General features: G+C 40.2%; 2 protein-coding genes across 2 annotated transcripts in view; one reads left to right on the forward strand and one right to left on the reverse strand.

Moving 5' to 3' along the window:
* GALNTL6 (polypeptide N-acetylgalactosaminyltransferase like 6) overlaps positions 1 to 22260 on the forward strand; it is a 547745-nt gene that overhangs the window by 195600 nt on the left and 329885 nt on the right. Inside the window, exon 2 of the mRNA XM_067297905.1 lies at positions 5059 to 5167. Coding sequence (XP_067154006.1) covers positions 5059 to 5167 — 109 coding nt within the window. The remainder of the gene's footprint in view (positions 1 to 5058; positions 5168 to 22260) is intronic.
* On the reverse strand, positions 1095 to 3088 carry LOC136992120 (uncharacterized). Its single transcript, XM_067296973.1, has 2 exons — positions 2356 to 3088; positions 1095 to 2224 (listed from the first exon to the last, which is right to left on the reverse strand). The coding sequence occupies exons 1-2, from the start codon at positions 3086 to 3088 to the stop codon at positions 2130 to 2132; spliced, it is 828 nt and encodes a 275-aa protein (XP_067153074.1). The 3' UTR covers positions 1095 to 2129.

Genomic DNA, 22260 nt, shown 5'->3' on the forward strand with positions numbered 1-22260 from the left:
TACTTTGCAGAAGGCTGATTGAATGCTGCTTCCCCAGAACAGCTTTTGAAGCATGTTTTCACATACCCTTTGAACACACTTAACATTTGTAATATGCATTATACATAATCCCTTCTTTTGCACAACTTACTGTTTTAAAGCTACAATTAACAGAACTAGAGTTTTCGTGTCGCTCCTAAGTGGCAGTGAATCATTTCTTCACTTTCTTCATGGTATGACACGGTCAAACATCTTGTTTGCTTATCAGTGTTTACACTGCCTTTTTTAATTGGGCATTTGGAAAAAAGACTAATGTGATTTGAAACAATTACTCCTGCAATCTAGTACTATTTCTTTCAGATCTAGATTTTGTTTATTTTTAATGTTTTGGTACTTTATTTTTTAATAAAATACTACTGTTCAGCAGAAAAAAATGGGAAGAGGGAAAAGTTCTAAAGCTCTGGAAAGATAAATTTGCTGTAGTAGCCAAATGCAAAGATATAGCTCTGATGCTAACACCATTTAGCAAAACTGCTTCCCCCCTGCAATAGAGATCTTGCAAAAGGACCTGAGAGAATTGCTTTAAGTGGCTTTATTTTGTGATCTACTCTGATGTTTAGGGATGTTTGGGTGTCCTCTGGTCTAGCATGTAGTCAGAGAGCATAAAAAGTGTTAGTCGTGCAAAAGATGGAGTTCTGGATAAGCACATAGCGATATGTGGGAGTAGCCAACTTTCCCTGGGAGCAGGAAAGATGGATCTTACTGAACTTTAGCTGCAGCCTGTCAGAAGGAGCACATCATAGGTCAGAATGTGTGATACAGCATAGTGGCAGAGTGGCTTGAATAAAAATATCAACTAAAATAGTGATCCTATATGAATTTTTAAAATTGGCATAATGGCATTTGGGGAGAGATCACTATTTATTCTCAGCTGGTCTGCCCATGGGCCTTTTACAAATAGGACTTGGTAGAAATACTTGCATCTTTTTTCAAAAAGTGTCGAAGCATTTCTTGTCACTTGTCATGTTTGCTCATCTGTTACCATTCTCGTTCTTACCGAGGAGGCACGGGGCCTTCTCCCCAGGCCCCGGACCATCACCACACAGACACCAATATGAGGAGTGGCAAAATGGCGTTTAATGAAGCGTGTCCTACTCTATTATAATGCTGTAAAGCCCCGCCTTCTTCTCCGGCAGCAGTGCTCCGCCCGTTACAACCTTCCCATGTTCCGCCCCGCAGTGCCTCCCTGCTCATCCTTTTTCCTCCACATCTCCCCCTCTCCCATCAACGTTGTTTCGTTATATCGAGCGGGACGCAACAAAACACGCGGAAGTGCGGCGTGTCTCGACGGGACCGCCATCGGGTGGTTCCTTGCATTAGTAGCTTCGTGAGCGGAGCTGTGTGCTGCCTCCCCTTCTTCCGCTTCTTAACGCAGGCGGTGTCCTTGTCTTCGTCGGTTCAGGGAAAACCTTAAAGGCATAGGCGGGATTGCTCATTTCCAACAGACTATATTCCCCCCCTCCAAAGCCCAGCCATTCCTCCAGAAGTTCTCCTTCTTGTTGTCGAGCAATCCAGACTTGGCCCGCTACTTTCAGCAAGGCTTTCTTAACGCAGCTCAGTATTACACACAAGCATAAGCCTATAATTATGAGGATTAGCAAAATGCGCAAGCCTTCAGCGAGCAGTCCTATTAGCCACTGTGGTAGATTGCCAAACAGGTTAGTTAGCCATTCGTCTAATGGCGTTTATTGTGGGCTGCGTGCAAGCTTACATACAGGTGCACTTCGTTTCCACCCCTAGGCTGCGCGTCACACCGCGTGATCTTCCGCTACGCCTAGTCTACCGCTTCTCATGCAAATATCTTGTCTAGAACCTCTTTTTCCTGTACTATTAATTGATATACTCTATGCTCATGTCTATCAAGCAGTTAAGCCGTACATGCCGTAAGCAATAATTCAGAATTAGCAAGCCGCAGCATATCGCTATTACTACTGTGAGTGCTATCAAGCCTAGTGTTATAAGCCATTTCTAATCAAACCATGACAAGATCCACGCCCCTGTGTTGACTTGTTCCCCGTCAGGAAAGTCTCTGTCGGCCCCGCCTCGGGGTTGAACGGGATGCAGTAGTGAGCTGCTCTGTGCGCCTGTGCTCATCTCCTCCAGTATGACTCTGCGGTCCCCGGAATCATGAAGCCGGCGATAAACATCAATGCAGCCATGCAGCAGCATCCCGTCTGGCGTCGCCCTGTTCAGGATGGAATCTCACCAAGAATGATTAGTTACACCCCAGACCCTCCCGTACGTGCATTTAGGTCAGGTTTTATGCATTTCATTGGAACCCATCTTATCTGCTCCTCCCGTTTTACCGCAGCATACCCTCTTCCCTGTGATATCCACAAGAGAAGCAACGCTGTGGTCCCTTTCTCATCTGGTCCACCGCCGTGACAAGAGCCTGCGCTGCTGCTGTTCCCTGATTCTGTTTTTGCAGTACCGTGCGGATGACAACCGAAAGTGGTGCTCCTTTAGGGATCGTTTTCAGGATGTCCTGCGTCATGGCATCACTCTGCTGCCAGAGGCACTCCGTCATGACCGGACCCTGGGCCTCAGGGGGCAAGTCTGACTCTGCAATGGCCCGCTGGAGCCTGTCACAGAATTCAGTGAAGCTCTCTGCGTGTGTCTGTTTTATCTTTGTCCAGGGTGGCTCTACCTTTACTAGCTTCCCGAGTTCTTCATACACGGCCTTTGGGTCGATGGGCGTCCATTCTATGAGCCCTCCGGGCGCCAGGCGTACCGGCAGCGCCGACGGCGTTTCAGGGGGTGCCGTGAGTTTAAGACCCCGTAATGTCACCGCCCCCGCTGATAGTTGCCAATCTGGCAGGTATAACTCGGCTCGGGGCTTTTCGCCACTGGAATCGTCCTGGGATCGTGTGTCGGCCAGTCGCTGCAGCATCCGCTGTTGTTTTTGTACTTCTCTCTCCAGCCTCCGCAGGAGCCGCAGCGCCTGCTCTAGTCCTATCTCCACATCTTCCTCCACTTCCTCCGCTCTCACGCCTCCCTCGCGCTCCCCCCCCCAATAGACTTCTTGAAGCCGCCTTGTAAGGCTGTCCATCTCATCCTCGCTCACCCGTTCCCTCCCACTGGCTCGTCTCGTACTATCGAAGGTGACTCTCCTCCGCCCTCTTTCTCTGTCCCCGGCGCCATCTTTGGCCGCTGACTCGCCCTGATTCCAGCTCTTGTCAGGTACCATGAGTGCCCCGGGGAGCCACTCATTCGGTGTTCGTATTCTCCCTCGCTCATTCTCTCGCTCATTCTCTCGCTCATTCTCTCGCTCATTCCCTCGCTCATTCCCTCGCTCATTCTCCCCCCTTTCTCCTTCCCCCTCGGGCTCACTGGGCGCGACAGGGCAAGGTTGTCCTGCTCTGTCTGCCTGTCGCAACTCGTCCCAGGGGTAGTGTGGTGGAGGGGCACGCGAAGCCTCTTCTCCCAGCCCGGCTGGCATCACCAAACCTCCGTCCCGTTGTTCCTCCCCTTGCTCTTTGACCCGCTCCTCTCCCCCCTCTGGCGCCGTCTCCTCCGCCGCTCCCTCTATCTCCGTCGACCCCACGCATATCCCACTCCCTCTAAGTGCCTCTCTAGCCGCCTTCCACGTCTCCCGTTCCTCCCTCGCTCTCCGCAGGAGCATTCTTATCAGCCCCCACACCTTTAACTCCCTCGCGGATCCCCTGTTCATCGGGAACTCCGCCAGCGCTGCTGTGCATTGCAGCCACAGTTCCTCCCGCAGAATCTCCATAGGAGAAGTAATCACTCCCTCCTTCACGAGCCTCTCTACACACGCTCGTATCGCGCTCGCCTTCAGCGGCGCCCGCCATTCCTTGGCGCAGGCCATCACTACCTTACATATGGCCTCCATAGTTCCGGATCCGGATCCCTTCCTCACGCTCCCGGTGCCTACGCCGGCCGAGCCACCTCCTCGGAATCACGTCGGGGTCACCACTTGTTACCGTTCTCGTTCTTACCGAGGAGGCACGGGGCCTTCTCCCCAGGCCCCGGACCATCACCACACAGACACCAATATGAGGAGTGGCAAAATGGCGTTTAATGAAGCGTGTCCTACTCTATTATAATGCTGTAAAGCCCCGCCTTCTTCTCCGGCAGCAGTGCTCCGCCCGTTACAACCTTCCCATGTTCCGCCCCGCAGTGCCTCCCTGCTCATCCTTTTTCCTCCACACTCATCATGATTCATCTTATGTTGCTCTTGGTCTTTGCAAGCATAAGCGTAAGCATTTGAGATGGTACTGGGAGCAAAGGAGGCTTTATTATCACGCTTCCTGCTGCACAAGTCTGGAATTTGCCAGCTAAACCTCAAAATAAATTAGAGATTGTTCCAAATTACTTTAGTTTCCTATGTTTCTAGAAGTCTTCTGATGGAGATTTCAATATTTTAGCTGCTCTTAGCTTTCCCCAAGAAACCAGAGTCTGGAATAGGGAAGTCAGCTTACCAGCTGCATGTTCGTTCTCTCTCAGGCTCTCTCCCCTTACCTCAAAGACAAATTACAGGATTTGAAAGTGCTTTGAGGAACTCCTACAGTGTATTTGCTCTGTCCCTCTGATGCAAAGAGCCTGGCCTTATGTGAGTACCAATAACTCATCATTGGCTATTACAAAAGAAACAAAACTAAAGGAGAACGTTGAAAGATCCTGAATAACTGGAAGTCTAATTTTGCTCAAATAATTGTTTAGGAAAAAAATTGAGTTACTTCATGAGTTGAAGGATGAGGGATTTTTGAAAACCCGTTCCATTTTAGTGGTCCATTTAACTTTCCTAAGCTCCTTCCCAAGCAGTCATAGCAAGACATTTCTGTAAAGAGAAATATTAAGCATGAGGTGTTTGACATATTCCTGTTATTTAGTCAAGAAATACATGCATGGTTTTCTTGCAGTATTTAGAACAATAGCTTCATTTACCACAAACAAGTTTCAATATTTGTATTGGAGTTTTGCTCACTTGTGTCATATTATAAATGTTCTTCTGTAATAATACAAACCATGCATACATATTTATTTTTATTTTTTTAACAGACACTTCCATTGGGGATGGGAGATGGACAGCTCTTTACCTGGACAGATGGCTTGAAAAGGAAGGACTGGCATGATTACGAAAGCATTCAAAAAGATGCTATGCGTTCAGGTATACGTAATTTCAGAGCAAATTTGTTTTATTTGTTCTTTTTCCACATGAATCTTTTTTCTTTGAAGTCAGCTAAAAAGCATTTGTGACTTTTTTTTTTTAATTGCAATGACTTATAATGTTCTGAAGTGAGGGGTCAGACTGAACACAAATACCTTATCTCTGAAAATAGCTGAGTGAGAATAAAAATAATGTGTTTAATGCTAATAGGTATACATTGATTGTACCAGGAAATGGGCAAAATATTTTCTTAAATATTTTTCATTTTGAAATCAGTTCTTATCTTGTAACCAAAGATAAGCAAAAGTGCTGGCTTTCAAACAAAGGAATGTATGTTAATGCTGAAGCTGTGCTGTGCTTAAATTAATGGATAAAATCCAAGCCCAGTACCTGTAAGTTTCACAGATATCCAAGGTTATATTAGGGACAAATTTTGACCCTATTACTATTGTCCAATTCCTGTCCTTTAGTCTTGCTTACCCTAAAGGTGCTTTACTTCATTTTGACAGTCCAAAATGATCTGGAAGTGGGAGCAAATTGTATTTACAGATGCATTCAAGGATGCTTTGTTGCAGTGAGTAATGGAGTTTTAATATACTAGGGGGTCAAGTATACTGAAATATTGAAGATATCTAACAGCAAGAAAATTTTCTTCATGTACTGTATGTCATATGTGGAAAGAAATGTTTGTGGTCCTCCCTTTATCATGGAGCATGTTCAAATTTGAGTCTTTATCTTCTAATTTACAACTATTCAGCATAAGAATTAAATTAAAAGGAAGTTAGGGAAACAGCAGTCAAACTGCACTTTAATCGGTGTCTGAAAGTCATTATTTTACAAAGACCAATCTACTGTTGTAAAATAAATTATGCTGTCTCGATCCAAATGTCAGAAGACAGTCAACACCTCTCCAGTACACTTCTACAGCTGAATTCAGTTGACAGATTCATAATGCTTGGTAAGTACTTAATTTTGCAAGGTTCTGAACCAGTAGAATATATCAAGTGCAGGTTAATTTTATAAGTTCCTTTCTCTTCTGAATCCTTTTGGTCACTGACCAAAAAAGCCTCTCCTTTGTTCCCATGTGTTCTAAGGGGAAAGTAAAAGGGGTGGTGGGGGATGGAATTATTCTAAGCAATTTAGGAGTTGCCAGATCAATGTTAATTTTGTTCCAAATTGCTGAATGTAGAATGCCAGATGGGTAAGAGATAATGCACAAAACAGAAGCAACGTGTGTGGGAACATGCACATATGTAGGGAATATCGCAGACTTGCTGGTTAGAATGGAACTTTTGAGAGGGATGTACAGTGATATTTTGGCAATGCACTTGTGCTTCCTTCATATGTAATGTAGACCTGATATCTTTTGGAAAATAAACACTAAACGATTATCTGATGGCTTGCTATACCTATGTAATAGTATTGCATTCTAGACTATGAACTCCCCTGAGAAATTAGCAAGCAACATTTTGTGGCTGAATATTTCCCAGTCCTACTCTTGATATTATGACTGTAGTGGTATGCCCTAGTGTATGTGCACATTTTTTTCCAGTGAACTTCTTGTAAATAATAATAAATTAATTTAAAGTATGCTGACTTATTTATGTTTTTATTAGCTTCTTTGTGATAGTGCCTGCTGAATTTGACCATCTAAGAAATCTTTTTAATGATTTCTAAGTAGTAGTCATTATTATTCATTAGACTAACTTTTAATGATTTTTTTTTCCTCTTTTGACAATCACAATATAGTAATGCAAATGCAAAGCTAGAGTGCAAGAGTATCTCAGTGCACTCTTGTGGGATATACAATATCATTTCTGTCCCTAATAACAGAACAGAATTTAGCTGAAATCAACTTTTGTTTAAAAATTAGCTAGAGAATAAGCTCTACAATCTGAAGGCGTGGAAATAACGGGAATGAAAGGCTTTCTTAGGAGATTACAGAAGAAGCAGTCAGTGCTTATTGCACAGCAAAATAGAAAAAGGTGAGGTCATTTTACAGTTCAGTTTATCTGTTTATCAGTAAATTGTACAATTTCCTAAGTACTGGGAATGTGAATTTCATAAATCTAATGAGGAAGAGGTGCTAGTTTCTCCATGGCTAGTTTTCTTTTGCAAGGCCAAATTTTTTGACCCTCTCTTAGCTTCACCAAACCGAAACTAATGTTCCTGAGTTTGAGTACGAGTGGTCTTTCCTCCAGGAAAACATTCAGTCCTCATAAAGCTAAACAGACATGCTGTTTGCAAGAAATTGCAGAAAGACAGTACTATTTCTATTTATTTCAAGTGTTCTAGATCATCTGTGTCTTAGCTCTGAACTTTCATGTGGTCTGGCATAAAAATGCTGACGTGAGCTCGTATTATTCTGTCAGTAGACTGCTTTGTTGGGCCGCCTCAGATTCAAATATGTGTTTCTACCATTAATTCACGTTCTGTTAGCAGGGTGATGGTACCTGAGAAGGATCTTACGACCAGAGTGGCAAGGCTTTATATCTATAAGCTCCTGATGTAGCAGAAAAGATAATTAATATTCAAGGACTCTTGCTGAGGCCAAGTCTTCAATAACTGATGCTAGTTTTTCAACTTCTCACCTGTATGGAATTTGCTGGTGGCCCACACCCTTCCAAGGGCAGTTTCTTTTAGCTGGAATTATTTGCTGAAGCTTTGTTTGGGTGGAAAATATCCTTGTCTGCTTTCTACCTGAGGAAACAAAGAAGCCTTGTCTCTAATATGACAGTGTGGTATGTATTCATGATAGATTTTTCTTGGGAGAAAATGTTTTCTTTTGGAAAATACATATTTTTTTGAGTTAAGAATAGAAGAGGCACATCTGAAGCTGTTTCATTTAGCAAAGTCAAGGCAAGCCTCTTCAAACATGCATAACTTGGACATTAGATAGTATTTTTTTTTTTTCATGCCCTTGTGAATTGTTACTCCATTCCCAGTACAAGGGTGATAAACTCCTACTGGTTGTATATGTATCCCACTCCACTGCCAATGACATTACAGAAAGAAATGAGCTCCTCAAAAAGGTATGCCAATCTAGGATATCATAGGTAGTGATAACAGTACTTTTATCTGTCCACCTCCCAGTATTATTTTCCCCATTTTATATACGGAGAAATGGAGATCTTAGTCACATGTCATAATCCTTAGGAAAAATCTTTGATCTAGATGGGATTGACACTAGGTCTCCAGACTCTTTGTCCAAGACCCTGCCTAAATGATCCTGCTTTTCCAGCTGTATCTGAATAATTTGCAAGGTACTAGAACAGGGTGGTATGGCCTGTAATTATGGCAGAGGTCTGAGAGTCTTAAGTTTACTTTCTGTTTTTCTCACAGGTATTTTATTTTCTCTGTGACTCATTTTTTTTGTCTTGAAAAGAGATGATACTCTCTGGCTCTGTTAATGTTGTAGGATATTATTTCTTAATGGTGAGGAAAATGCAAAGCAGTCTTTGGAATCCTTACTTGTCCAGCAGACATTTTTTTCTGTACCCCAGTAAAAATTTGTAAATCAACATGTGATGTGGGACTGCACTGCCATCAGTTTTGTCCATCACAACAAGGTGCAATCGGCTACGCACAGGTTCCTCTGAGATATTGCCATCATCTTACTGATACCATTGCACAGATTCACAAAACAGTGATCAGCTTTTACACCTCTGCCCAGCTCTGTTGTGTATTGCAGAGTGCTTACTGTACAGCCACGGCTGTAGGGAAATTATTATACAGTCTGCTTGGATTTCCTATCTGACTTCAAACCATGTGACATTTTGATTATTAGCCCTTCCCCTCTGACCCTGAATCAACAATCTGCATTTTCTGAAGTTACTGGGTTAAAAATTCCCCACTGACAGATCTTGAAATAAAGTTACTATGTGAGTGATTACTTCATCCCCAGAAATGATGACACAATATTGCTGCAAATGGTCACAATAAATGGTTTCTTGGTAGTCAAATGCAAGGTCAGTGAAACTGAAAATTCAGGCCATCCCAGATGGGTCATTTTTTTGCAAAGATGAAATGCCTTGTGGATCCACAGGTGACTTATCTTTTTATTCCTGGCAGAAGATACGTGCTTAATGTATCTTAGACTGAAAAGAAAAGAAATTAATTTACACGATGTTGGTAAAAGTATTATTAAATAAGTCAACATAGCTCATATGTCCACACTTTTTAAAAGCAATATATGAGTCTCTGTTAAACTCAGGAAAAATGTCTTACATTAAAAATAACATTGTTGAAAGCGTCACAATGTTTAGTGTTGATGTTTTTCAAATGACTTCTCAAAAATTTTTTTTGTTTGTTTCAAAGTGGCACGTTATTTTAGAACTTGCTTATATTACATTTATAAAGTGTAAAAAGATCTCTAAAATGAAAAGATTTCTTTTTTCTTTGACAAGAAGACAAAATCAATTATTTGCATGTGCCTGTTGCTGACCTTGCATGTACAGAGCTGCTGAAACTCACAAAGCAGCCAGGCAGCACAGGGATGAAACTGGTCCACTTGATTGAGAGATGAGTCTGCTCTGCTGGAGAAGTTTTCCCCATAGTTTTCTTTATTGCTGAAGATTGTAAAAGAAAAAAACAAACCCCAGGCCTGAGACACAAGATTAAAAACAATGATGTTGGATTTTGGCTTAAGTTCTTTTAAAAGGCTAACCAAGGGGCACCTCTATTCTAACTGTATGTATAAAGCAACTGACCAGTAGCTGTTCCCTCTGTTACTGGAAAAAAAGGCTGCCCCTGGATGCACTGTTCATTTAGGAAATTCATTTCTTGCTTTTTTCAGATACTCTGATAAATAAGCTTTCATATAGATAGATTTTCATCTTATGCCCATTGTCATTGTAGGTATTCTGTATTTTAAAATATCTGATTCTGTCTGGCAGCTTGATAATTTTTTGACCATTGATTTCCTGTAGAATGATTTTGACAGTTAATTGTATATATTGTGTATGTTATAATGTTTCATGTTTAGCCTTACTTTTGTATGAGTTAGTAAAAACATCTGAATTTCTTTTCTAACACCAATTATTTTGTTGTTTTGCTTGCACCTTATTTCTTTTCTCTTCCTTTTTATGCAGTTTCAATATTTTAAATATCTTTCAATGAAAATAAAACTTCCAAAGCAGTTCTAAGAATTTTAGTTGGTTAATTTTCATATGTGAATGCAAGGAGCCATAGAGGGAATGTGCTGGTGTGTTGCAGAGATAGTTAATTGCTATGCTGTTGGTAGAGCACAGAAGGTAGCCAATTATTTGCCAGTTATGCAAGCCCTGATCTGCTCAGATTTGGAAAGGAACATTTAATGATTTGTATTAAATAGTACAGAATAGTACAGAATAGACTTTAGTGAAACCAAAATTATTTCATTCAGTCTTCCCAATCACTTGCATTTTTCTCTGAATAGTATTCTTTTATTACCTGAAAACCAGTGACTGAAATATAAAAGAGAGGAATGTGGAAAAATTACCCTTAAAAAAAAAAAAGTAATTCCTGACTAAACAGTTTTGATAGACACTTTAGGAGGGGAAAAAATAGAAATTTAATTGTTTCCATTTTCTGAAATAATCCACCAAGCCAATCAGATGTTACAATGGAGGGAGAGTGAACAGAGTAAGTTTATCCGAGAAACTGGCTTTATTGCAGCTGATATGTCATGGCATCTTTTTGACAAGAAATCAACCTTTAAACTAAGAGCAGTTCCTATTAATTTGTTTTCCTGTGAGGATCCAACTGAGAAGCAGATGACATGTCTTGATGAAGCGTAATTTACATTAAAAAAAAATATAAAAACTGTGAACAAATGCAGATCTTACATCTGTCATCATTTTGTTTAGGCAAGTAGTAAACATTGTCTTATGTATATTTTAGGAGCGTTATTGTCTTGCAGTTTAGAGGTGTAAGTGCACCCTATGTAAACACAGCTTGTGTCTTAATAACCTAGCTAGCTACTGATATGTGTAACAGTCTAGTGACAACAACACTGATTCTGTGAGAGTGGTGTAAATTTGCCTGGATCTCTGGATGGAGATCCTGGATGGATCATCTGCCCAGATGCTGAAGCCCTGATTTTGCCATTTATCTGTTACTGACTTGGCAAGTTTCTTTATTTCATCAGAGATTTTCCCAGTTCCCTTCTGTTGCTCTGGGAAGGATTCTGAGGAGAAAAGCCTAGCAAGATCTTTGCTTCAGGAGCAGGACAATTGCTATGGTGCCAATGACTAATGAATTTCCAGGCTTACTGTGCAGAACGAGGAGTCTGAGATCCCTGAATGCTCTCATGAGGTGTAGGATTTACAGGAGAGAGCCAAGAAGGCTATACTTCAAAAGCATCCATGAGAAGACATTCTGTTGATTCCTAGGCTATCTTTAAATCCTGGCTAGTGAGACTAAGAGTCCTAGAGAATCAGTCAATTCCATTGTTCCTCCATTTCTGAAAGTTATCTCTTTTCGTCAAAAAATCTCAACTCTGTGTGCTCATCAGTTACAATTAATAGCGTTGATGATGAATTACAGCCCTTCTCAGATAAGAGGAGTGATTCAAATGTTTAATTCTTGGGCTTTAAAAGAAGCACAGATTGAACATTTATACTTGAATATGATGCTATTTCTGATCATGAAAAGCTATTTCTAACTACAAGTGATAGCTTTTTCCATCGTAAAATACTGCGAAGGGGGAACTGGAGGAACAGAATAACAGAAACTTTCCAGCTGAGCAGAACTAACGGGAAAACAAAAAATAAGGTTTAACTTCAGAATAATTTTTGACCAGTTCTGCCCATAAAATTAAAAGCCTATGAAATGATGTAGAAAAATCTCATGCTTCAAATGCCGTAGTCTTTTGTTTGTTTGTTTGTTTGTTTTTAATTTGGGTTTCATGTTGTTATCGAAAGGGAACATTTCAAAGGACTGTTCTTTAAATAATGTCTTTTTTTCCCCCCCCTTTATAATGTTTTGGAGATATTTAGCAGTGCTTTTGACTGCTTGCCTGTGTGCCAAATGATTATGTTCTATGAGAGTCACAGAAAATTCAGTGTAATTGAAAGCTAATTTTTGAGAGAATGGTGACTGCTAAACAGCTGTGTTTATAGCACCAAACATGAATTTTAAAAAATCTTTGTTTTCAAAAGAAATTGGTTAAGAAATTGGTCAAGTGACTTAAAAATATTGACAGTCACTTTTTAAATATTTGACTATGGAGCCATTTTATTACTGTCTGCAAATAAGATCTCATAGGAAAAACCTCTTAGAATAAATTTTATCACATGGTTCTCCTCACAGTTATTGTGCCGTTTGTGGAGTCTTTGCTCCTATTTATTTGTTTAAATAGCATTTGGAGGGAAGGAATTAAAGTTATAATTCTATCCTGTTTACCTTTCTGCTCCTTCAGAATATTATCTTGACCAGGAGAAAGACAGTTTAAATGTGTTAGACCTTTATGTGCCACAGTGTGCTCATTTCATACAGAAAGAAACATAAGTTTCTCAGAGGTGAATCATTAAAACAGTCTAATAAGATATTTCTTGTCTAGAACCAGAGAGGCAATGCGGGCAGGTAACAACTGTTCTTGTGTGCATATACACACATGTGAATCTCTTTGTAGACCCTCAGATCTCAGACTGAAGATTCTTGGGTATTTGAATATATTCAGAAGCTGGAGCTAAAAAACTAAATAAAGACACTGAAAATGAAACAAACTATATATGTTTGTGATAGAAATGGTAAGAGTATGAAGCTCCAAATTCTTCAGGTTGCATGTTAGGTTGCATGAATCAAGAGTGCTCTTGTACAGCCATGTGTCAGAGTCCGATACTCTCTGACCAGGTTATTTTAGGTATTCCATGTGTGGAGGGTGTAACCTTAAATATCTTCAAATAAGTAAATCTGCTATTAAATGTTACACAGGATTTTTGATTTAGCAGAGTGATACAGCAATATACTGAAATCGCAATGCAAGTGTAAGTTACACTTAGCAAAATATAGCAATTGCAATATACAGTTCAATTGCAATACCAATATGATTCCCATTACCGGTCTCTATAATATGCTCACCATCACAACACCAGGCATCCCCAATCATCAGGAGGGGATACATGGGTTAAAACCAGCTCAAGCCCATTGCTCTCTTTGAAATTATTTTGTTAGTTGTTCAATTTTTATACGCTATATTGGGCTGAGCCACGTATGCACTCCCTGCCATACTGGCCTGGCTAACTCAGGGAGACATTCACACTCTTTTGAACTCCAGGAGAAACATTTATGCCACCAGTTGATCCACTCAACTGGGGTGTAGTCAGTTGATGCACTCAACTGACACAGCTGTTTATCTAAAACAAAGGTCAAGGCCACCTTCTGGTCTCCTTTGTGTTGAGATAAAGTCAGCTTTCTGGGCCACAGCTGTGGTCAGTCACAGCCTATGTTATTCCCTGAGCTTCAGGGGCACCTCACCCTTGCCCATCTCCTCTGAGCCTTCTTCCCAAAGAAACTGCTAGTGCCAGAGTGCTTCTAGAGCTGACTATTAGGCAGCAACATACAGCTAGCAACACTAAATGTAATTCCATATTGGTTATGAAAATATAGTTCTACATTATTTATGTGGATAAATATAATCTAAGTCATGGAAAAAAACTGTATACTAAAATACTAGCTTACTTGAACCATGTGTCAGATTGGACTGTACACTATTAATTCTGTCAGCATCATGTATTAAACAAATTTACTAAACTTAACTTAGGCATCTGAAATTGCAGTTGCTTTAGAAAGAACTTGAAAACTTGCCATATAACTTGGACTGTATTAGTAGTCACACATGAAATCAAAAAAAAAAAAAAGAAAAAAGAAAAGGGACTGTGACCCACTTTTTTTTTTTTTCATATCACTTATGGCAAGCCTAAATTAAGGCCCAGAGGTGAGGTTGAAATGTGAATAGAAAGACCTGCCTGCGAATTGAATCTAACAACTCTGATATTCAAATTAAAAAAAAAAAAAAAAAGTTAAGCTAAGTTTTTAAATTACATTGTCAGTATTTTTAAAACTGTGGTGGCAGTCTTGCATCAGATATTTGTCAACTAATTTACTCTTGGAATATGTTTGTATTTTTACATGATAGCTAAAGTAATTTCAGTTTACCCAGGCTCTTGCTTCTATGTTTTGTGCTAATTAGTTGCATTGCACGTATGGGTTTGGGGAATTTCGATCGAAGTATGCAAACCTACTGATACTTGCAGTTGCTCTTTGCACTGCTGTTCCAGAGCAGCCTACAAAAGGTGAAACTGATCCTGAAGCATTCGCTGTACTGGTGCATAAATTGGGGAAGGAATAGTCTCCAGAGGACAAGATATCACACAGTGAAAGGATGCCAGTTCCATCATCCTCCTGGGTCTGCTTTCCTGCTCTTTCAAAATTTCATCAAAGGCAAAAGTGTGTTCTGGATATTAAATCCTTTGAATTACTCTTCAAGAATTCTCTAGTTGAGGGACTAATTTAACTTTAATATTGTCACACAAAAATTAAGCCTCCAAACAAATAATATCTTACTTCATTGTCTTTTCTTTATTTTGTTCTAGCTTTTATTAAAGCAGTTATACTGGGCAAAATCCAAACTGCAGATGCTTCAGAAAGAAGAGTGAAAGCTGTGAGCTGTTAAGGTTCTAGGAGGCAGGTATTTTAATTAGCTATTATTAACCAGTAAGTTAAGCTAGTTACTAACATACTGCCACTTCAGTTTGGCATTTAAATGACTTTTTCCCCCTTGTTTGTACAACCATCAACTTTTCTAATGTTGGTGATAAACTGTGATAGAGAAATTTTTTCATCTTCTATTTTCTGAGTATTCTGAAGTTTTACATGGAAGTCAGGAAGTCCTGAGTGTTTTTTGGCAATATCATATACTCAAATAACACTTTTTGTTTTTATATGTTTTATTTGGTGGATAATAATTACACATCTCAAACATGTTAATAAGGATACAGGGAGAAAAAAGGATAGCTTTTTGGCTACAATTTTAGTCCACTGGCATAGCTCAGTTTAGACCTATCATTTGAGGGAAGGTTAGTCCCATAGTTGTAAGAACTGAATTCATGAGCTAAACCTGTTTTGAGAAGGTCCTCCAATGAGAATCCTTGAGGTTAGCTGTCTCACTAACGCCTTGACAAAGAACAGTTCATGTTTTAAAATATTTTTTTGTTGGTCAGCTGGCACAAACAAAAGGGAAAAGGGAAAGGAAAGAAACAGATTGGAAGATTTCTCATTACTTGCTGCAAAACTTGAATGTTACATGTAGGAATTTTATTTATTCATTTATTTATTTTAGCAAAAACTCTTAAAGACATGTGGAAGGATAGATAAAGTGAAATAAGCTGAAGTGTATTTCATATGTTTTTCACATGCCATCAAGCTGATGAATCTATTGTAAAGGAAGTGAGCTGATTACTAGTAATTTCTGTCAGCTTCAAGTCTGATTTTAGGGAAAGCATCATGAATTTTGGAAAATGTATTCTGAACATATGACTAAAGCAGAAGAATCAAGATTCAGTAATTAGAATGATTTTATCTTGATATATCAGAATTTGAAAATATTTCAAAATGCTGAAATTAATTTTATACAGAAAGTCTTCCTCAATTTGGAGCATCAAGTTTTATTCCAGTTTAAATCCTCTATCACAGTTTCTCTCAACTGTAGTTATAGTTTTTCAGTATAACTGATTTTCTTTTTAAATGCAAATGTTTTCCTTTCTGCAGCTGCTAGTTGCAAAGCAGCCAGTGTATGGATTTTTTTTTCATTTATAGGGAAGTTGTTAACACTGACAAATGTTATTGTTATTCAGTATGCTGCGGTAGCAAATAGTCATTTTTCTAAAACATGTCCTGTGGTATGGATAATAGTCTGTTACTGATTTAGCTTCTTTTGTTCATCCAATATTTTTTTCCCTTTTTAGTATATGAAAAAAACCTCATGGATCAAAATCATATACAGGGGCATATAAACATTTTTGCTAACTCTACTTTTCTCAGATACAAAATCATTGCCTTTTATCTCTTTCTAAACTCTTTTCAAAGGAGAAGTGAAGCATTTGTTATGCTACTGAAGTAGCTTCCTGAGGATGAAAAATCTGTCCAGTTGTGAAATGAAGGGGTAGATCTAAGATAATTTGACATTTGTTATTGTTACCCTATCCAAAATTAACATCCAAAAAATGCTTCATTGTGAAAGTCCAGAGTTAAGGGCAAGGTAGTGTTTTTCTCTTTAACTTGGAAATTTTGTAGTCACCTAACGTTCTGAACAGTCCAAGAACTGATTCATCTGAGCAACTAAGTATGTGTCTCGTGAAACCTGATAGTGAGTCAGAAATTTTATGTTGCTGCACAGCAATTCCCCTGAGGTGTATGATCTCAGAATTGCCTGAACAATGTTGATACTTCAAGCATTACAGTTTTTGTAATTTTATTCTTAGATTACAGGTGTTGAAGGAAAGAGATGGTTGCTGTCACCTCATTATTATTTATTGTTTAATTCATTTAGTAAAGCAGTTGCCAAAGAGTGTGCATCTCTGTGTGGTGTAAAAGGTGCTTGTTGGTGAGGAAGAAAAGATATCATACAGAACTAGAAATGATATTGCTGCACATGTTGAACTACATGATACAATAGGTTGCAGATTATAATTCTTTTGATAGGGCACTTAAATTAAAATGTGACTGGTGCTGTGCACTTCCCCAGGAAGCAGGAGAGCCAGATTCAATTCCTTCCTCAGCTAGATGTCATTTCAGCCCACCACATTCACCAAGGAACTAAAGTTACAAAAAGGAGGCTGGCAGGAGGAGCTTCAAGAGGAACACTTTTTCTAGGAAATTCCCCTTCCCACCCCCCACCCCCGAGGTTCATGGGGCAGTAGTGAGAATGCAAGAGGGACCATGAATTCACAGCTCGTTAGACCATCCTACCCATCACTCTCAGTGGAGAGCTGAGCTCTCTTCTTTCATTAAGAGGATCCATTAAAGGATTATTCCTCTAAAATAATTTCCAGTGATGATTTAATGTAAATAGTTAATTTATTAATCCTCTGTCCAGTAGGATGACATAATTACCAGGGTGGAATACTATTAATTTTTATCTTTTTGATCATGAGACTCTTCTATTCCATTCTATGCTACACGTGTCGTCTTCTAAGTGTCTAATTGCATATCTAGTGTGGATATGGAATTTTGGAATACTGGATAATGACTGTTAGTACTTAGATGTTAAGAATAATCTTGTGGACTTGAAAACATGAATTTGTTTTAAGTAGTAAATATATTCATTGTTATTAGTCATAGACATGATGTTGAAAATTAATCGAGAATAATTTTCTGTTTAATTATCTGCTAAGCTTTAGTAGAGACTAGAAAATGCAATGGTAGCATGTGTCAGAATCATGAATTGTGTTAGATTAATACTTCTGTGCATAGTAGTGGTGAAGCTGTCAGGTGTGGACTTCAGTATACACTAGCAACAAAAATATGTATCTAGCATCTTTGAAATCTCCATTTGGGAGCATGCTTGCTGGGGAATGAAATGTCTTTATGTCTAGTAATTCAATCCTAAATTACAGTACATGTATGTATTATATAGCATACAAAAGTGAACTTCTTTATTCACTATTTCAAAGTTTTAAACTTGTTGAGCCATGACATTGCTTCCCATTCTTCCTCTGTGTTCATAAGGAAAAAATACATGATCAACCATGGCAATGAGTAAAATCGATCTGATTCTATTTATCATTGGTGGTTAAATTCTAAATGGGTACATTGCCTTGTAAACTATAATAGAATAGTGCCTAGTGCTATATATAATTGCTTGTGTATGTGCTTGTATATGCTTTTGTGTGCGTGTGTATATAGATATATGTATATGCACACACACACATGCGTGTAAATGAATGGAATGTTCCTAAAAGTGCATTTTCTTTTTGCTTATAATTCTGTTTATTCAGAAGAGTTCTCAGTGTTTCTTAATTTCATCAGTATAGTGATCTACTTCCGGGATCAGAACAATCAGGGCTGTAGAGAGTTACAATAAACTCTAGTTTTTATTGCACATGATGCATTATGGGTTTAAGTTTTGTTAGCTTGCTTCTGCACCCTCTTCACATTACTCTGGAACTGCTCACAGACTTACAAGGTCTATGAAAGGAGATTGTTAAATGCCAAAAACCATTCAGAGACTCCTTTAATTTACTAAATGGTTCTGATCTGCCAGTTAATGACCCTTCCAAACCAGGGCTGGTAACTGTTTACACAAGTGTGTCACAAAATTCATTTCTACATAGCACTGACACATTTTCAAAACATTAAATTCACATTTCTCTTAGAGAGCTGAATAGGATTATTAATCCTTTGCCTTTTAATTGAAGCCAAAGTCTGAATGCCAACAACAGGATTAAATCCAATAGGAGTTTTGAAAATAAACTGGTGGTGGAATACAGACGTAGTTCAAAAGCTGCAGAGGGAAACAAACTATGTTAAGTGCATAATCTGAGCCATTTGAAGCCACTGTTTGTATCTGGTATTTTCAAAGGACCTTACAATGTTGCTTTTAATTTCAAAGATGTAAGTTTAGTATTTGAGGAAAATACAGTAAGTTTTAAATTATTAGATTAAGCAGGTGTGAAAACACCTTCTGTAATTTAAAGTGTGTGTTGAAGGCAGAGATAAACTAATGGCATGAGAATAGACAAATTAGTTTTTGGGGTTTTTTTTCCCCCTACAAAATATGAGGAAGCATAATTTTTTTTCTGTTTTTCTATTTTCAAATATACTCCACAAATGAAAAGGGAGAAGAATGTGGCAACTCTTCTAAAATGAAGCATACAATTTAAGTTAATTCTGTTTCATGTCATGCTCTTCTGTTACCTGTGATTGCTGAGGGCTGGGAAAGTGTGCATGCTTGTTCTCTTAGTGTGATTGTTAAAGTTTCACTCCCTTCTCCTCAGAGACAGTGGATTTGTTGAGGGTTTTTTAATGATACAAACAAAAGTAGAATTTTTGCGCGCCGCATAATTTTGTCATTCATCTGCATAATGGAAGTTAATATTTTTGAACTTTTCTAATGAGGAAGAAATTTTAAGGAAGTTGTTTCATGTGTATCTCAAAGTTAAAGCTGTGTGGATAAAAGACATTTTGTTTGGATTATTGAAACTTGGATATCTATCCTTTAATAATGTTAGTTAAGTTTTATTATTTATATATGATTTTGAAAAACAAATGAAGCATGTAATTTAAAAAATGTGTTTTAAAAATATATATTTTTGCTTTACTGCTTTTAACGCAGACAACAAATTGAAAGAAATTTGGCAAATGCTTTTGGCTGAATCCAAATATCAATTTTTGCAAATCACTTAAAAAAAATTCTCAGTGAGAGTATGAGAGTTCCTCATGAATTTATGCACAAATGTGGGCTGCAGGACAAATATTAAGTTATGTTCTATAGGTGATGAGTTGTCCTTCTGAGTAGAAAAGATTTTAAACTAATTAGGCAAAAATCTGTTCAGTTCTTGGTTGGAGGAATTATTATTATTATTTTTTTTTTTGAGTCTCCACATCTCTCTCTGCTTGATTCCACAGCATATTCACTGGAAATTGACGGGGAAGTCAGCTTCAGTACATGAAGCTCTCTCAAATTTGTCTCAGAGGTTTGAAAAATAGTTGGCATTAATTAGACTCCTGTTATTCAGAAAGAGGTGAATGCGTGGCAAAGGAGGAAAGAGCCTGTGTAGAGCTGTACTCATAGCAGGTCAAGCATTAGCTTTAGTTCTCTTACTGCAGGGCATCTTATATTGTTGAGTTAGTAAGTTTACTATCTGCCAGTTACAGAATCACAGAATGGTTGAGGTTGGAAGGGACCTCTGGAGATTTTCTAAGTCCAACCCCTCTACTCAAGCAGGGTCACGTAGAGCATGTTGCACAGGATCATGTCCAGGCGGGTTTTGAATATCTCCAGAGAAGGAGACTCCACCACCTCTCGGGGCAACCTCTTCCAGTGCTCTGTCACCCTCACAGTGAAGAAGTTTCTCCTCATGTTCAGAGGGGACTTCCTGTGTTTCAGTTTGTGCCCGTTGTCTCTTGTTCTGTTGCTGGGCACCACTGAAGGGAGTCTGGCCCCATCCTCTTGACACCCTCCCTTTAGATATTTGTCTGCATTGATAAGATCTCCTCTCAGCCTTCTCTTCTCCAAGCTAAACAGGCCAAGCTCTCTCAGCCTTTCCTCATAAGAGAGATGCTCCAGTCCCCTAATCATCTTTGTGGCCCTTCGCTGGACTTGCTCCAGTAGTGCCACATCCCTCTTGTACTGGGGAGCCCAGAACTGGACGCAGTACTCCAGATGGGGCCTCCCCAGGGCTGAGTAGAGGGGGAGAATCACCTCCCTCGACCTGCTGGCAACACTCTTCCTGATGCACCCCAGGATACCACTGGCCTTCTTGGCCACAAGGGCACATTGCTGCCTCATGCTTAACTTGGTGTCCACCAGCACTCCCAGGTCCTTCTCCGCAGAGCTGCTTTCCAGCAGGTCAACGCCCATCCTGTACTGGTGCATGGGGTTATTCCTCCCCAGGTGCAGGACCCTGCACTTGCCTTGGTTGAACTTCATGAGGTTCCTCTCTGCCCACCTCTCCAGCCTGTCCAGGTCTCTCTGAATGGCAGCACAGCCCTCTGGCGTATCCGCCACTCCTCCCAGTTTTGTATCGTCAGCAAACTTGCTGAGGGTGCACTCTGTGCCTTCATCCAGGTCATTGATGAAGAAGTTGAACAAGACTGGACCCAGGACTGACCCCTGGGGGACACCGCTAGCTACAGGCCTCCAAACAGACTCTGCGCTGCTGATCACAACCCTCTGAGCTCTGCCATTCAGCCACTTCTCAATCCACCTCACTGTCCACTCATCTAGCCAGCACTTCCTGAGCTTGTCTATGAGGATGTCATGGGAGACAGTGTCAAAAGCCTTGCTGAAGTCAAGGTAGACAGCATCCACTGCTCTCCCCTCATCTACCCAGCCAGGCATTCCATCATAGAAGGCTATCAGATTGGTTAAGCATGATTTCCCCTTGGTGAAGCCATGCTGACTACTCCTGATCACCTTCTTTTCCTCCACATGCTTGGAGATGGCCTTCAGGATGAGCTGCTCCATCACCTTTCCAGCGATGCAGGTGAGGCTGACTGGCCTGTAGTTCCCTGGGTCCTCCTTCCTGCCCTTTTTGAAGACTGTGGTGACATTGGCTTTCTTCCAGTCCTCAGGCACCTCCTGTTCTGCATGACCTTTCAAAGATGATGGAGAGTGGCTTAGCAATGACATCCGCCAGCTCCCTCAGCACTCGTGGGTGCATCCCATCCGGGCCCATGGATTTGTGGGTGTCAAGTTTGCTTAAATGCTCTCTAACCCACTCCTCCTCCACCAAGGGAAAGTCTTCCTTTCTCCAGACTTTCTCTCTTGCCTCCAGGGTCTGGGGTTCCTGAGGGCTGGCCTGAGCAGTAAAGACTGAAGCAAAGGCGGCATTCAGTAACTCTGCCTTCTCTGCATCCTTTGTCACCAGGGCACCCACCCCATTCAGCAAAGGCCCCACATTTTCCCTAGTCTTCCTCTTGCTACTGATGTATTTGAAGAAGCCCTTCTTGCTGTCCTTGACATCTCTCGCCAGATTTAATTCCAAACGGGCCTTAGCCTTCCTCATCACATCCCTGCATACTCTGACAACGTTGCTATATTCCTCCCAAGTGGCCTGTCCCCCTTTCCACTTTCTGTATGCTTCCTTCTTCTGGTTGAGTTTTGCCAGGAGCTCCTTGCTCATCCATGCAGGTCTCCTGCCTCCTTTGCTTGACTTCCTACTCATAGGGATGCACCGCTCTTGAGCCTGGAGGAGGTGGTTTGAATATTAACCAGCTCTCTTGAACGCCCCTTCCTTCTAGGGCCCTCACCCATGGGATTCCTCCAAGTAGGTCCCTGAAGAGGCCAAAGTTTGCTCTCCTGAAGTCCAGGGTTGCAATCCTACTTGGTGCCCTGCTGCCTCCTCGCAGGATCCTGAACTCCACGATCTCATGGTCACTGCAGCCAAGGC

Source organism: Apteryx mantelli, chromosome 5 (genome assembly GCF_036417845.1).
Source record: "Apteryx mantelli isolate bAptMan1 chromosome 5, bAptMan1.hap1, whole genome shotgun sequence".
Taxonomy (NCBI): Eukaryota; Metazoa; Chordata; class Aves; order Apterygiformes; family Apterygidae; genus Apteryx; species Apteryx mantelli.

Bases quoted from the DNA above. Each gene is read 5' to 3' on its own strand.
- LOC136992120 (XM_067296973.1), bottom strand. From the start codon at position 3,088: ATGGACAGCCTTACAAGGCGGCTTCAAGAAGTCTATTGGGGGGGGGAG. The intron at 2,225-2,355 runs GTATGCTGCGGT...CATCCTGAACAG, and splicing joins TGGATATCACAGGGAAGAGG to GGCGACGCCAGACGGGATGC.